This window comes from Oncorhynchus mykiss, chromosome 5 (genome assembly GCF_013265735.2).
Source record: "Oncorhynchus mykiss isolate Arlee chromosome 5, USDA_OmykA_1.1, whole genome shotgun sequence".
NCBI lineage: Eukaryota > Metazoa > Chordata > Actinopteri > Salmoniformes > Salmonidae > Oncorhynchus > Oncorhynchus mykiss.
Genome location: NC_048569.1, coordinates 16,813,396 through 16,829,793, shown reverse-complemented (window position 1 = coordinate 16,829,793; position 16,398 = coordinate 16,813,396). Strand labels below are relative to the sequence as shown.

The 16,398-nt window shown below is 46.8% G+C and overlaps 1 protein-coding gene across 1 annotated transcript in view; it reads left to right on the top strand.

The window, feature by feature from the left end:
• LOC118964572 (metal transporter CNNM4-like) overlaps nucleotides 1–16,398 on the top strand; it is a 77,208-nt gene that overhangs the window by 39,661 nt on the left and 21,149 nt on the right. The window contains exon 5 of the mRNA XM_036976954.1: nucleotides 2,423–2,519. Coding sequence (XP_036832849.1) covers nucleotides 2,423–2,519 — 97 coding nt within the window. The remainder of the gene's footprint in view (nucleotides 1–2,422; nucleotides 2,520–16,398) is intronic.

The following is a 16,398-nucleotide window of genomic DNA, read 5'->3' as shown; positions in this document are numbered from 1 at the left end:
GTGTTGAGCCAGGGCACGTTGACATTAAACCCTCAGTGGGATGTGTTGAGCCAGGGCACGTTGACATTAAACCCTCAGAGTGGGATGTGTTGAGCCAGGGCACGTTGACATTAAACCCTCAGTGGGATGTGTTGAGCCAGGGCACGTTGACATTAAACCCTCAGTGGGATGTGTTGAGCCAGGGTACGTTGACATTAAACCCTCAGTGGGGTGTGTTGAGCCAGGGCACGTTGACATTAAACCCTCAGTGGGATGTGTTGAGCCAGGGCACGTTGACATTAAACCCTCAGAGTGGGGTGTGTTGAGCCAGGGCACGTTGACATTAAACCCTCAGAGTGGGATGTGTTGAGCCAGGGCACGTTGACATTAAACCCTCAGAGTGGGATGTGTTGAGCCAGGGCACGTTGACATTAAACCCTCAGAGTGGGATGTGTTGAGCCAGGGCACGTTGACATTAAACCCTCAGTGGGATGTGTTGAGCCAGGGCACGTTGACATTAAACCCTCAGTGGGATGTGTTGAGCCAGGGCACGTTGACATTAAACCCTCAGTGGGATGTGTTGAGCCAGGGCACGTTGACATTAAACCCTCAGTGGGATGTGTTGAGCCAGGGCACGTTGACATTAAACCCTCAGTGGGATGTGTTGAGCCAGGGCACGTTGACATTAAACCCTCAGTGGGATGTGTTGAGCCAGGGCACGTTGACATTAAACCCTCAGTGGGATGTGTTGAGCCAGGGCACGTTGACATTGTTACGTTCCCCAGTTTATGTGTTGTAGTTTGTGTATTTGCATGTGTTTTATTTCAGGAAATGGCTTCCTGAAATCCCTCAAGCAGCTGATTGGTCGACTCCAGGGCTAATTGGAGAGCTGACCCCGCCCCCTCGTCAAGACACAGCTGTCTCCAGTTACACATTCATTCTGAAGCTATATAAAAGCCAGTGTTCTGTTCAGGAGAGAGAGATTTGCTGGGAGGTCATTGCAGAGCGATTGTTTGTGATAGAGAGATTTGCTGGGAGGTCATTGCAGAGCGATTGATTGTGATAGAGATTTTTGCTGGAGGTTGATTTGCTGGGAGTTCATTGCTGGGAAGTGGTATGTTCTGTGAGTTTGTTGCTCAGGTAGAGCTTAGTTGATGTCCTTTGTTTCTTAGTTTGTTTGTGAAATTGTTTAATATTCTGTTTCATTTGTTCCCAGGGGGAAAGGGGAAGGCACCTTGGGAGTGCTTAGGCAAGAGGCCCGCGGGCATACATATACCCGTAGTATATTCACTGTCTAGGCACACTAGGTAAGACCTGGGCGGACCAACCCCTGTATTTTGGTTAGGGCACCAGGTGGTGCTAAATTAGGTAAAAGTGGTTAGGCAGGTAAGATAGGAGAGGGGGGGCTTTGAGATTTACTTTCTTTGCTTTGGTTCCGTCCAGCCCCTTTTCCCCATATTACCGTGTAAAGGAATAAAGTCCTTGTAAACGGTACCACATTCTGCCTGTTGTCATCCTTACTCGCACCTACAGTCCATACCTTTTTCACTTCACGGAGAGTTTAGTTGTAGCAGGGTGTTGCGTTCCCTCTTCATAGAGGTGTGCGTAACAGACATTAAACCCTCCGAGTGGGATGTGTTGAGCCAGGGCACGTTGACATTAAACCCTCAGAGTGGGTGTGTGAGACGCTGAAGCCTCAGCATGCACACCTGCACTGTGATATAATATTGATGAGATTGCCAGGGTTTTCTTTTACCCTGTTAGGAGAGCTCTCTCAAAGAAACGTAGCAGATAGATCAGACATCACTCTAGCAGTAGAAATACAATAATAAGAATCTATAATTATCATGTTATAATAACCCCATACATCCATTACCCCAGGCAGAAATCCTATCAGATGCTCAGCCTTAACTTGACCGTGTAAATCATGCATGGAATATCAATGGAGTTCGGATTCCAGCCTTTGTGGGTCGATCAGTGATCACACACCACCACTGAAACAGTAGACACTGCATGTCTCTGGGTGTGTTCATGTGTATGACATGAAGGTAGGTACCCGCACACTGATGAATGCTCTTGAAGTTTAACTGCACATACTCCAGGTGTACTCATCAGTGTGCGGGTACCTATCTTTATTTGGGTCACTGGGTGTGTGTGCCTTACTGTGTGCGTTACTGTGTGCGTTACTGTGTACGTTACTGTGTTCCTTACTGTGTGCGTTACTGTGTTCCTTACTGTGTGCGTTACTGTGTTCCTTACTGTGTGCGATACTGTGTTCCTTACTGTGTGCGTTACTGTGTTCCTTACTGTGTGCGTTACTGTGTTCCTTACTGTGTGCGTTACTGTGTGCGTTACGCGTTACTGTGTACGTTACTGTGTGCGTTACTGTGTGCGTTACGCGTTACTGTGTGCATTACTGTGTGCGTTACTGTGTGTTCCTCAGGGCCGAGTGGAGGTGGAGGCTGGAAACGAGAACATGAAGTTTGAGACAGGACCCTTCTCCTACTATGGAGTCATGGCACTGAGCACAGCATCACTGGGTGAGAGCACACACACACGTAGTGTACTGTATACAGTATACGATCAGACAAAAGACAAGCAATGCACACATACAAACTGTCAAAGACAAACACAAAGTCTCTCTCTCTAACTTTCTCCAACTTTCTCTGACATACACACTGGCAGGAACACAAACAATAAACTTGGTTCAGTCAGACAGTTTTCCTGTTTTTCTAGTGGGGTTATGTTTTATTTCTGAAACACCAGCTTCCCTGACCAACATCCATAAATGTTCAACTCCAACACACACACCAGAGTAGATAGTGCTGCCACTAGCACTGTCCACAGCTCACAATGAGGTGTGTGTGTTGGCAAAGCTCACAATGAGGTGTGTGTGTTGGCAAAGCTCACAATGAGGCGTGTGTGTTGGCAAAGCTCACAATGAGGCGTGTGTGTTGGCAAAGCTCACAATGACACGCTCACATGCAGCCCCACAGGAGGCTGCTGAGGGGAGGACGGCTCGTAATAATATCCAGAACTGTGCGAATGGAATGGCATCAAACACCTGGAAACCATGTGATCCCATACCACTGATCCTGCTCCAGTCATCACCACGAGTCCATTCTGCCACCGGCCCCCTGTGGTGTGTGTGTAATAGGAGATCCAACAGAACACAGAAATGTGATCTACAGATGATGTATTAAACAGGTAGAAGGAAACACACACCACTGTCACCCTTAAAGGAGGAGGGGAAGGTGTTTATGACTAGGGTGGTGTGTGTGTGTGAGGGCTTAGTTGGCAGGAAGGTGATGCTGCCACAGGGCTGGAACTGTGATACTAACTATGGGTAGTATCGGAACCTAATGCGTGACACACAATCCCTGATACAGAGAGCAGTGTTTAGTCCCACGTGAGCTCGAGTTGTTGAAATAGGGAAGAAATGTTTTTCGGAAACCAGATCTTTTTATAAACACTGCTTCCACCTAGTGGTCAGATACCAGTATGACCAGCAGCCTCCCTTAAAGATTTGACAATATAATCAGTGTACTGAGAGTCATAAAATGGGTTAAGTTAGAATTAAGTTAGGCTTTCTATGCTGTCAGTCGTGTAACTAGTCCTGTAGATGGCACTACACATTCAGACATTAGGTTCTGCTTGTCGAAAGCCTTTTCAAGACAAACGGGTTCTCTTCTCTCTCTCCTCTGTCTTTCTATTCTCTCTCTCCTCTGTCTTCCTTTCTCCTCTCTCCTCTGTCTTCCTTTCTCTTCTCTCTCTCCTGTCTTCCTTTCTCTTCTCTCTCTCCATCTGTCTCTGTCTAATATCTCTGTAATAGTGGTCTCTGTTGTATGTGTATGCATGTGCTATATGCTGTGTACTGCTGCCTACATGTCAAACTGTCCAACTCACATCAGTGTCTGATGTCACTCAGTTAAGCCCCTACCATTGGTCTGTCTGCCTCCAATCTGACAGCAGGCCTTCGTTGATCTTTGAAAATGACGAGTCCTCAATGTAGTGCACCCTATCCTCAATGTAGTGCACATAATTTAGCCCAGAGCCCTATGTGGCTAACCCTGGCCAAAAGTAGTGCACTATAGTAGGGAATAGGGTGCCATTTTACACAGAAACGTAATGTATTGTTCACTAAATGTATATGATATATAGAGGTGATCATGTCAAAGTGCTCTGTGAAGGAGAAAGGTTTGTGTGTCTTCAGGTCAGTCGGGCCGAGAGAGGCAGATTTAACTCCTACAGTGCTGTTACTGCCTACCGATGAGTAAACGAGAGCGTCTCTCTCTCTCTCCCCCTTCTGCCCAACCCTCTCTCAGCCGTCACTCCCCCTCTCTCCCCATCAGTGGCGTCCCCCCCTCCACGACGCCTCTCCCTTAAGAGATTCTCTCTGTTCTCTCGCTTTCCAGGTAAAGAACCAACCAGCCTAAGAGGGGGTAACATGGGGAGGGGGGTGGGGTCACTTTATATGCCAAAATCATATTTAAGTTTCCCTCCCAAGTTTCCCTCCCAGTAGGAAGGAAGTATGGAAGTGGGGGCAGTAGGGAGGAAGTATGGAAGGTAGGACAGTAGGAAAGAAGTGTGGAAGGTAGGACAGTAGGAAGGAAGTATGGAAGGTAGGACAGTTGTGAGGAAGTATGGAAGTTAGGACAGTAGGGAGGTAGTGTGGAAGGTAGGATAGTAGGAAGTAAGTATGGAAGAGATGACAGCAGGAAGGAAGTTTTGAAGGTAGTACAGTAGGGAGGAAGTATGGAAGGTAGTACAGTAGGGAGGAAGAATGGAAGGTAGGACAGTAGGAAGGAAGTGTGGAAGAAATTACAGTAGGAAGGAATTATGGAAGGTTGGACATTAGGGAGGAAGTATGGAAGTGGGGACAGTAGGGAGGAAGAATGGAAGGTAGTACAGTAGGGAGGAAGTATGGAAGGTAGGACAGTAGGGAGGAAATATGGAAGGTAGGACAGAAGGAAGGAAGTGTGGAAGGTAGGACAGTAGGAAGTAAGTATGGAAGAGATGACAGCAGGAAGGAAGTTTTGAAGGTAGTACAGTAGGGAGGAAGTATGGAAGGTAGTACAGTAGGGAGGAAGAATGGAAGGTAGGACAGTAGGAAGGAAGTGTGGAAGAAATGACAGTAGGAAGGAATTATGGAAGGTTGGACATTAGGGAGGAAGTATGGAAGTGGGGACAGTAGGGAGGAAGAATGGAAGGTAGTACAGTAGGGAGGAAGTATGGAAGGTAGGACAGTAGGGAGGAAATATGGAAGGTAGGACAGAAGGAAGGAAGTGTGGAAGGTAGGACAGTAGGAAGGAAGTATGGAGGGTAGGACAGAAGGAAGGAAGTGTGGAAGTGGGGGAAGTAGGGAGGAAGTATGGAAGGTAGGACAGTAGGATGGAAGTTAGGACAGTAGGGAGGAAGTATGGAAGATTGGACATTAGGGAGGAAGTATGGAAGGTAGGACAGTAGGAAAGAAGTGTGGAAGATAGGACGGTAGGACAGTAGGGAGGAAGTTTTGAAGTGGGGAGGAAGTATGGAAGGTAGGACAGTGGGGAAGAAGTTTGGAAGTTGGGACAGTAGAAAGGAAGTATGGAAGATAGGACATTAGGAAGGAAGTGTGGAAGAAATGACAGTAGGAAGGGAGTATGGAAGGTTGGACAGTAGGGAGGAAGTATGGAAGTGGGGGCAGTAGGGAGGAAGTATGGAAGGTAGGACAGTAGGAAGGAACGTATGGAAGGTAGGACAGTAGGAAGTGTGGAAGATGGGACATTAGGAAGGACGTGTGGAAGAAGGGACATTAGGGAGGAAGTTTAGAAGGTATGACAGTAGGAAAGAAGTATGGTAGTTAGGACAGTAGGAAGAAAGTATGGAAGGTAGGACAGTAGGAAGGAAGTATGGTAGTTAGGACAGTAGGAAGAAAGTATGGAAGGTAGGATAGTAGGGAGGAAGTATGGAAGTGGGGACAGTAGGGAGGAAGTATGGAAGGTAGGACAGTAGGGTGGAAGTATGAAAGTTAAGACAGTAGGGAGGAAGTGTGGAAAGTAGGAAGGAAGTATGGAAGGTAGGACAGTATAAAGGAAGTATGGAAGGTAGGACAGTAGGAAGGAAGTATGGAAGTTGGACAGTAGGAAAGAAGTGTGGAAGGTAGGACAGTAGGAAGGAAGTATGGAAGGTAGGACAGTTGTGAGGAAGTATGGAAGTTAGGACAGTAGGGAGGTAGTGTGGAAGGTAGGATAGTAGGAAGTAAGTATGGAAGAGATGACAGCAGGAAGGAAGTTTTGAAGGTAGTACAGTAGGGAGGAAGTATGGAAGGTAGTACAGTAGGGAGGAAGAATGGAAGGTAGGACAGTAGGAAGGAAGTGTGGAAGAAATTACAGTAGGAAGGAATTATGGAAGGTTGGACATTAGGGAGGAAGTATGGAAGTGGGGACAGTAGGGAGGAAGAATGGAAGGTAGTACAGTAGGGAGGAAGTATGGAAGGTAGGACAGTAGGGAGGAAATATGGAAGGTAGGACAGAAGGAAGGAAGTGTGGAAGGTAGGACAGTAGGAAGTAAGTATGGAAGAGATGACAGCAGGAAGGAAGTTTTGAAGGTAGTACAGTAGGGAGGAAGTATGGAAGGTAGTACAGTAGGGAGGAAGAATGGAAGGTAGGACAGTAGGAAGGAAGTGTGGAAGAAATGACAGTAGGAAGGAATTATGGAAGGTTGGACATTAGGGAGGAAGTATGGAAGTGGGGACAGTAGGGAGGAAGAATGGAAGGTAGTACAGTAGGGAGGAAGTATGGAAGGTAGGACAGTAGGGAGGAAATATGGAAGATTGGACATTAGGGAGGAAGTATGGAAGATTGGACAGTAGGAAGGAAGTATGGAGGGTAGGACAGAAGGAAGGAAGTGTGGAAGTGGGGGAAGTAGGGAGGAAGTATGGAAGGTAGGACAGTAGGGTGGAAGTATGGAAGTTAGGAGAGTAGGGAGGAAGTATGGAAGATTGGACATTAGGGAGGAAGTATGGAAGGTAGGACAGTAGGAAAGAAGTGTGGAAGATAGGACGGTAGGACAGTAGGGAGGAAGTTTTGAAGTGGGGAGGAAGTATGGAAGGTAGGACAGTGGGGAAGAAGTTTGGAAGTTGGGACAGTAGAAAGGAAGTATGGAAGATAGGACAGTTGGAAGGACGTATGGAAGGTTGGACAGTAGAAAGGAAGTAAGGAAGGTAGGACAGTAGAAAGGAAGTATGGAAGGTAGGACAGTAGGGAGGAATATGGAAGATAGGACAGTAGGAAGGAAGTATGGAAGGTAGGACAGTAGGGAGGAAGTGTGGAAGTTGGGACAGTAGGAAGGAAGTATGGAAGATAGGACAGCAGGAAGGACGTATGGAAGGTTGGACAGTAGAAAGGAAGTATGGAAGATAGGACAGTAGGAAGGAAGTATGGTAGTTAGGACAGTAGGAAGAAAGTATGGAAGGTAGGATAGTAGGGAGGAAGTATGGAAGTGGGGACAGTAGGGAGGAAGTGTGGAAAGTAGGAAGGAAGTATGGAAGGTAGGACAGTATAAAGGAAGTATGGAAGGTAGGACAGTAGGAAGGAAGTATGGAAGTTGGACCGTAGGGAGGAAGTATGGAAGTGGGGGCAGTAGGAAGGAAGTATGGAAGTGGGGAGGAAGTATGGAAGGTAGGACATTAGGGAGGAAGTATGGAAGGTAGGACAGTAGGGAGGAAGTATGGAAGGTAGGACAGTAGGGAGGAAGTGTGGAAGTTGGGACAGTAGGAAGGAAGTATGGAAGATAGGACAGCAGGAAGGACGTATGGAAGGTTGGACAGTAGAAAGGAAGTATGGAAGATAGGACAGTAGGAAGGAAGTATGGTAGTTAGGACAGTAGGAAGAAAGTATGGAAGGTAGGATAGTAGGGAGGAAGTATGGAAGTGGGGACAGTAGGGAGGAAGTGTGGAAAGTAGGAAGGAAGTATGGAAGGTAGGACAGTATAAAGGAAGTATGGAAGGTAGGACAGTAGGAAGGAAGTATGGAAGTTGGACCGTAGGGAGGAAGTATGGAAGTGGGGGCAGTAGGAAGGAAGTATGGAAGTGGGGGCAGTAGGGAGGAAGTATGGAAGGTAGGACAGTAGGAAAGAAGTGTGGAAGGTAGGACAGTAGGAAGGAAGTATGGAAGGTAGGACAGTTGTGAGGAAGTATGGAAGTTAGGACAGTAGGGAGGTAGTGTGGAAGGTAGGATAGTAGGAAGTAAGTATGGAAGAGATGACAGCAGGAAGGAAGTTTTGAAGGTAGTACAGTAGGGAGGAAGTATGGAAGGTAGTACAGTAGGGAGGAAGAATGGAAGGTAGGACAGTAGGAAGGAAGTGTGGAAGAAATTACAGTAGGAAGGAATTATGGAAGGTTGGACATTAGGGAGGAAGTATGGAAGTGGGGACAGTAGGGAGGAAGAATGGAAGGTAGTACAGTAGGGAGGAAGTATGGAAGGTAGGACAGTAGGGAGGAAATATGGAAGGTAGGACAGAAGGAAGGAAGTGTGGAAGGTAGGACAGTAGGAAGTAAGTATGGAAGAGATGACAGCAGGAAGGAAGTTTTGAAGGTAGTACAGTAGGGAGGAAGTATGGAAGGTAGTACAGTAGGGAGGAAGAATGGAAGGTAGGACAGTAGGAAGGAAGTGTGGAAGAAATGACAGTAGGAAGGAATTATGGAAGGTTGGACATTAGGGAGGAAGTATGGAAGTGGGGACAGTAGGGAGGAAGAATGGAAGGTAGTACAGTAGGGAGGAAGTATGGAAGGTAGGACAGTAGGGAGGAAATATGGAAGGTAGGACAGAAGGAAGGAAGTGTGGAAGGTAGGACAGTAGGAAGGAAGTATGGAGGGTAGGACAGAAGGAAGGAAGTGTGGAAGTGGGGGAAGTAGGGAGGAATTATGGAAGGTAGGACAGTAGGGTGGAAGTATGGAAGATTGGACAGTAGGAAGGAAGTATGGAGGGTAGGACAGAAGGAAGGAAGTGTGGAAGTGGGGGAAGTAGGGAGGAAGTATGGAAGGTAGGACAGTAGGGTGGAAGTATGGAAGTTAGGACAGTAGGGAGGAAGTATGGAAGATTGGACATTAGGGAGGAAGTATGGAAGGTAGGACAGTAGGAAAGAAGTGTGGAAGATAGGACGGTAGGACAGTAGGGAGGAAGTTTTGAAGTGGGGAGGAAGTATGGAAGGTAGGACAGTGGGGAAGAAGTTTGGAAGTTGGGACAGTAGAAAGGAAGTATGGAAGATAGGACAGTTGGAAGGACGTATGGAAGGTTGGACAGTAGAAAGGAAGTAAGGAAGGTAGGACAGTAGAAAGGAAGTATGGAAGGTAGGACAGTAGGGAGGAATATGGAAGATAGGACAGTAGGAAGGAAGTATGGAAGGTAGGACAGTAGGGAGGAAGTGTGGAAGTTGGGACAGTAGGAAGGAAGTATGGAAGATAGGACAGCAGGAAGGACGTATGGAAGGTTGGACAGTAGAAAGGAAGTATGGAAGATAGGACAGTAGGAAGGAAGTATGGTAGTTAGGACAGTAGGAAGAAAGTATGGAAGGTAGGATAGTAGGGAGGAAGTATGGAAGTGGGGACAGTAGGGAGGAAGTGTGGAAAGTAGGAAGGAAGTATGGAAGGTAGGACAGTATAAAGGAAGTATGGAAGGTAGGACAGTAGGAAGGAAGTATGGAAGTTGGACCGTAGGGAGGAAGTATGGAAGTGGGGGCAGTAGGAAGGAAGTATGGAAGTGGGGAGGAAGTATGGAAGGTAGGACATTAGGGAGGAAGTATGGAAGGTAGGACAGTAGGGAGGAAGTATGGAAGGTAGGACAGTAGGGAGGAAGTGTGGAAGTTGGGACAGTAGGAAGGAAGTATGGAAGATAGGACAGCAGGAAGGACGTATGGAAGGTTGGACAGTAGAAAGGAAGTATGGAAGATAGGACAGTAGGAAGGAAGTATGGTAGTTAGGACAGTAGGAAGAAAGTATGGAAGGTAGGATAGTAGGGAGGAAGTATGGAAGTGGGGACAGTAGGGAGGAAGTGTGGAAAGTAGGAAGGAAGTATGGAAGGTAGGACAGTATAAAGGAAGTATGGAAGGTAGGACAGTAGGAAGGAAGTATGGAAGTTGGACCGTAGGGAGGAAGTATGGAAGTGGGGGCAGTAGGAAGGAAGTATGGAAGTGGGGGCAGTAGGGAGGAAGTATGGAAGGTAGGACAGTAGGAAAGAAGTGTGGAAGGTAGGACAGTAGGAAGGAAGTATGGAAGGTAGGACAGTTGTGAGGAAGTATGGAAGTTAGGACAGTAGGGAGGTAGTGTGGAAGGTAGGATAGTAGGAAGTAAGTATGGAAGAGATGACAGCAGGAAGGAAGTTTTGAAGGTAGTACAGTAGGGAGGAAGTATGGAAGGTAGTACAGTAGGGAGGAAGAATGGAAGGTAGGACAGTAGGAAGGAAGTGTGGAAGAAATTACAGTAGGAAGGAATTATGGAAGGTTGGACATTAGGGAGGAAGTATGGAAGTGGGGACAGTAGGGAGGAAGAATGGAAGGTAGTACAGTAGGGAGGAAGTATGGAAGGTAGGACAGTAGGGAGGAAATATGGAAGGTAGGACAGAAGGAAGGAAGTGTGGAAGGTAGGACAGTAGGAAGTAAGTATGGAAGAGATGACAGCAGGAAGGAAGTTTTGAAGGTAGTACAGTAGGGAGGAAGTATGGAAGGTAGTACAGTAGGGAGGAAGAATGGAAGGTAGGACAGTAGGAAGGAAGTGTGGAAGAAATGACAGTAGGAAGGAATTATGGAAGGTTGGACATTAGGGAGGAAGTATGGAAGTGGGGACAGTAGGGAGGAAGAATGGAAGGTAGTACAGTAGGGAGGAAGTATGGAAGGTAGGACAGTAGGGAGGAAATATGGAAGGTAGGACAGAAGGAAGGAAGTGTGGAAGGTAGGACAGTAGGAAGGAAGTATGGAGGGTAGGACAGAAGGAAGGAAGTGTGGAAGTGGGGGAAGTAGGGAGGAATTATGGAAGGTAGGACAGTAGGATGGAAGTTAGGACAGTAGGGAGGAAGTATGGAAGATTGGACATTAGGGAGGAAGTATGGAAGGTAGGACAGTAGGAAAGAAGTGTGGAAGATAGGACGGTAGGACAGTAGGGAGGAAGTTTTGAAGTGGGGAGGAAGTATGGAAGGTAGGACAGTGGGGAAGAAGTTTGGAAGTTGGGACAGTAGAAAGGAAGTATGGAAGATAGGACATTAGGAAGGAAGTGTGGAAGAAATGACAGTAGGAAGGGAGTATGGAAGGTTGGACAGTAGGGAGGAAGTATGGAAGTGGGGGCAGTAGGGAGGAAGTATGGAAGGTAGGACAGTAGGAAGGAACGTATGGAAGGTTGGACAGTAGGAAGTGTGGAAGATGGGACATTAGGAAGGAGGTGTGGAAGAAGGGACATTAGGGAGGAAGTTTAGAAGGTATGACAGTAGGAAAGAAGTATGGTAGTTAGGACAGTAGGAAGAAAATATGGAAGGTAGGACAGTAGGAAGGAAGTATGGTAGTTAGGACAGTAGGAAGAAAGTATGGAAGGTAGGATAGTAGGGAGGAAGTATGGAAGTGGGGACAGTAGGGAGGAAGTATGGAAGGTAGGACAGTAGGGTGGAAGTATGAAAGTTAAGACAGTAGGGAGGAAGTGTGGAAAGTAGGAAGGAAGTATGGAAGGTAGGACAGTATAAAGGAAGTATGGAAGGTAGGACAGTAGGAAGGAAGTTGGACAGTAGGAAAGAAGTGTGGAAGGTAGGACAGTAGGAAGGAAGTATGGAAGGTAGGACAGTTGTGAGGAAGTATGGAAGTTAGGACAGTAGGGAGGTAGTGTGGAAGGTAGGATAGTAGGAAGTAAGTATGGAAGAGATGACAGCAGGAAGGAAGTTTTGAAGGTAGTACAGTAGGGAGGAAGTATGGAAGGTAGTACAGTAGGGAGGAAGAATGGAAGGTAGGACAGTAGGAAGGAAGTGTGGAAGAAATTACAGTAGGAAGGAATTATGGAAGGTTGGACATTAGGGAGGAAGTATGGAAGTGGGGACAGTAGGGAGGAAGAATGGAAGGTAGTACAGTAGGGAGGAAGTATGGAAGGTAGGACAGTAGGGAGGAAATATGGAAGGTAGGACAGAAGGAAGGAAGTGTGGAAGGTAGGACAGTAGGAAGTAAGTATGGAAGAGATGACAGCAGGAAGGAAGTTTTGAAGGTAGTACAGTAGGGAGGAAGTATGGAAGGTAGTACAGTAGGGAGGAAGAATGGAAGGTAGGACAGTAGGAAGGAAGTGTGGAAGAAATGACAGTAGGAAGGAATTATGGAAGGTTGGACATTAGGGAGGAAGTATGGAAGTGGGGACAGTAGGGAGGAAGAATGGAAGGTAGTACAGTAGGGAGGAAGTATGGAAGGTAGGACAGTAGGGAGGAAATATGGAAGATTGGACATTAGGGAGGAAGTATGGAAGATTGGACAGTAGGAAGGAAGTATGGAGGGTAGGACAGAAGGAAGGAAGTGTGGAAGTGGGGGAAGTAGGGAGGAAGTATGGAAGGTAGGACAGTAGGATGGAAGTTAGGACAGTAGGGAGGAAGTATGGAAGATTGGACATTAGGGAGGAAGTATGGAAGGTAGGACAGTAGGAAAGAAGTGTGGAAGATAGAACGGTAGGACAGTAGGGAGGAAGTTTTGAAGTGGGGAGGAAGTATGGAAGGTAGGACAGTGGGGAAGAAGTTTGGAAGTTGGGACAGTAGAAAGGAAGTATGGAAGATAGGACAGTTGGAAGGACGTATGGAAGGTTGGACAGTAGAAAGGAAGTAAGGAAGGTAGGACAGTAGAAAGGAAGTATGGAAGGTAGGACAGTAGGGAGGAATATGGAAGATAGGACAGTAGGAAGGAAGTATGGAAGGTAGGACAGTGGGAAGGAAGTATGGAAGGTAGGACAGTAGGAAGGAAGTGTGGAAGAAATTACAGTAGGAAGGAAGTATGGAAGGTTGGACAGTAGGGAGGAAGTATGGAAGTGGGGACAGTAGGGAGGAAGTATGGATGGTAGTACAGTAGGGAGGAAGTATGGAAGTTAGGACAGTAGGGAGGAAGTATGGAAGGTAGGACAGAAGGAAGGAAGTATGGAAGGTAGGACAGTAGGGAGGAAGTATGGACGTGGGGGCAGTAGGAAGGAAGTATGGAAGTGGGGGCTGTAGGGAGGAAGTATGGAAGGTGGGACAGTAGGAAAGAAGTATGGAAGGTAGGACAGTAGGGAGGAAGTATGGAAGATAGGACAGTTGTGAGGAAGTATGGAAGTGGGGGAAGTATGAAAGTTAGGACAGTAGGGAGGAAGTGTGGAAGTGGGGGAAGTAGGGTGGAAGTATGGAAGGTAGGACAGTAGGGTGGAAGTATGAAAGTTAGGACAGTAGGGAGGAAGTGTGGAAGGTTGAGAGGAAGTATGGAAGGTAGGACAGTAGGAAAGAAGTGTGGAAGTGGGGGAAGTAGGGAGGAAGTATGGAAGGTAGGACAGTAGGGTGGAAGTATGGATGTTAGGACAGTAGGGTGGAAGTATGGACATTAGGACAGTAGGAAGGAAGTATGGAAGGTAGGACAGTATAAAGGAAGTATGGAGGGTAGGACAGTAGAGGAAGTTTGAAAGGTAGGACAGTAGGGAGGAAGTATGGAAGGTAGGACAATATAAAGGAAGTATGGAGGGTAGGACAGTAGAGAGGAAGTTTGAAAGTTAGGACAGTAGGGAGGAAGTATGGAAGGTAGGACAGTAGGAAGGAAGTATGGAAGCTAGGACAGTAGGACATGTGGAAGGTTTGACAGTAGGAAGAAAGTGTGGAAGATTGGACATTAGGGAAGAAGTATGGAAGGTAGGACAGTAGGGAGGAAGTATGGAAGTGGGGGAAGTAGGGAGGAAGTATGGAAGGACAGTAGGGAGGAAGTATGGCTGGACAGTAGGGAGGAAGTGTGGAAGGTAGGACAGTAGGAAGGAAGTATGGAAGGTAGGACAGTAGAAAGGAAGTATGGAGGGTAGGACAGTAGGGAGGAAGTATGGAAGGTAAGACAGTAGGAAGGAAGTGTGGAAAGTAGGACAGTAGAAAGGAAGTATGGATGGTAGGACAGTTTGGAGGAAGTATGGAAGGTAGGACAGTAGGGAGGAAGTATGGAAGTTAGGACAGTAGGGAGGAATTATGGAAGGTAGGACAGTAGGAAGGAAGTATGGAAGTTAGGACAGTAGGAAGGAAGTATGGAAGTTAGGACAGTAGGAAGGACGTATGGAAGGTAGCACAGTAGGAAGGACGTATGGAAGGTAGGACAGTAGAAATTAAGTATGGAGGGTAGGACAGTAGGGAGGAAGTATGGAAGGTAGGAAAGTATGGAAGATAGGACAGTAGTAAGGAAGTATGGAAGGTAGGACAGTAGGAAGGATGTAATGGAAGAAATGACAGTAGGGAGGAAGTATGGAAGGTAGGACAGTATAAAGGAAGTATGGAAGGTAGGACAGTATAAAATAAGTATGGAGGGTAGGACAGTAGAGAGGAAGTTTGAAAGGTAGGACAGTAGGGAGGAAGTATGGAAGGTAGGACAGTAGGAAGGAAGTATGGAAGCTAGGACAGTAGGACATGTGGAAGGTTTGACAGTAGGAAGAAAGTGTGGAAGATTGGACATTAGGGAAGAAGTATGGAAGGTAGGAAAGAAGTGTGGAAGGTAGGACAGTAGGAAGAAAGTATGGAAGTGAGGAAGTATGGAAGTGAGGTCAGTAGGGAGGAAGTATGGAATATAGGACAGTAGGAAAGAAGTGTGGAAGGTAGGACAGTAGGGAGGAAGTATGGAAGTGGGGACAGTAGGGAGGAATTATGGAAGTGGGGACAGTAGGGAGGAAGTATGGAAGGTAGGACAGTAGGGTGGAAGTATGGATGTTAGGACAGTAGGGTGGAAGTTAGGACAGTAGGAAGGAAGTATGGAAGGTAGGACAGTAGGGAGGAAGTATGGAAGTGGGGGAAGTAGGGAGGAAGTATGGAAGGACAGTAGGGAGGAAGTGTGGAAGGTAGGACAGTAGGAAGGAAGTATGGAAGGTAGGACAGTAGAAAGGAAGTATGGAAGATAGGACAGTAGAAAGGAAGTATGGAAGGTAGGACAATATAAAGGAAGTATGGAGGGTAGGACAGTAGAGAGGAAGTTTGAAAGTTAGGACAGTAGGGAGGAAGTATGGAAGGTAGGACAGTAGGAAGGAAGTATGGAAGCTAGGACAGTAGGACATGTGGAAGGTTTGACAGTAGGAAGAAAGTGTGGAAGATTGGACATTAGGGAAGAAGTATGGAAGGTAGGACAGTAGGGAGGAAGTATGGAAGTGGGGGAAGTAGGGAGGAAGTATGGAAGGACAGTAGGGAGGAAGTATGGCTGGACAGTAGGGAGGAAGTGTGGAAGGTAGGACAGTAGGAAGGAAGTATGGAAGGTAGGACAGTAGAAAGGAAGTATGGAGGGTAGGACAGTAGGGAGGAAGTATGGAAGGTAAGACAGTAGGAAGGAAGTGTGGAAAGTAGGACAGTAGAAAGGAAGTATGGATGGTAGGACAGTTTGGAGGAAGTATGGAAGGTAGGACAGTAGGGAGGAAGTATGGAAGTTAGGACAGTAGGGAGGAATTATGGAAGGTAGGACAGTAGGAAGGAAGTATGGAAGTTAGGACAGTAGGAAGGAAGTATGGAAGTTAGGACAGTAGGAAGGACGTATGGAAGGTAGCACAGTAGGAAGGACGTATGGAAGGTAGGACAGTAGAAATTAAGTATGGAGGGTAGGACAGTAGGGAGGAAGTATGGAAGGTAGGAAAGTATGGAAGATAGGACAGTAGTAAGGAAGTATGGAAGGTAGGACAGTAGGAAGGATGTAATGGAAGAAATGACAGTAGGGAGGAAGTATGGAAGGTAGGACAGTATAAAGGAAGTATGGAAGGTAGGACAGTATAAAATAAGTATGGAGGGTAGGACAGTAGAGAGGAAGTTTGAAAGGTAGGACAGTAGGGAGGAAGTATGGAAGGTAGGACAGTAGGAAGGAAGTATGGAAGCTAGGACAGTAGGACATGTGGAAGGTTTGACAGTAGGAAGAAAGTGTGGAAGATTGGACATTAGGGAAGAAGTATGGAAGGTAGGAAAGAAGTGTGGAAGGTAGGACAGTAGGAAGAAACATGGAAGTGAGGAAGTATGGAAGTGAGGTCAGTAGGGAGGAAGTATGGAATATAGGACAGTAGGAAAGAAGTGTGGAAGGTAGGACAGTAGGGAGGAAGTATGGAAGTGGGGACAGTAGGGAGGAATTATGGAAGTGGGGACAGTAGGGAGGAAGTATGGAAGGTAGGACAGTAGGGAGGAAGTATGGAAGTGGGGGAAGTAGGGAGGAAGTATGGAAGGACAGTAGGGAGGAAGTGTGGAAGGTAGG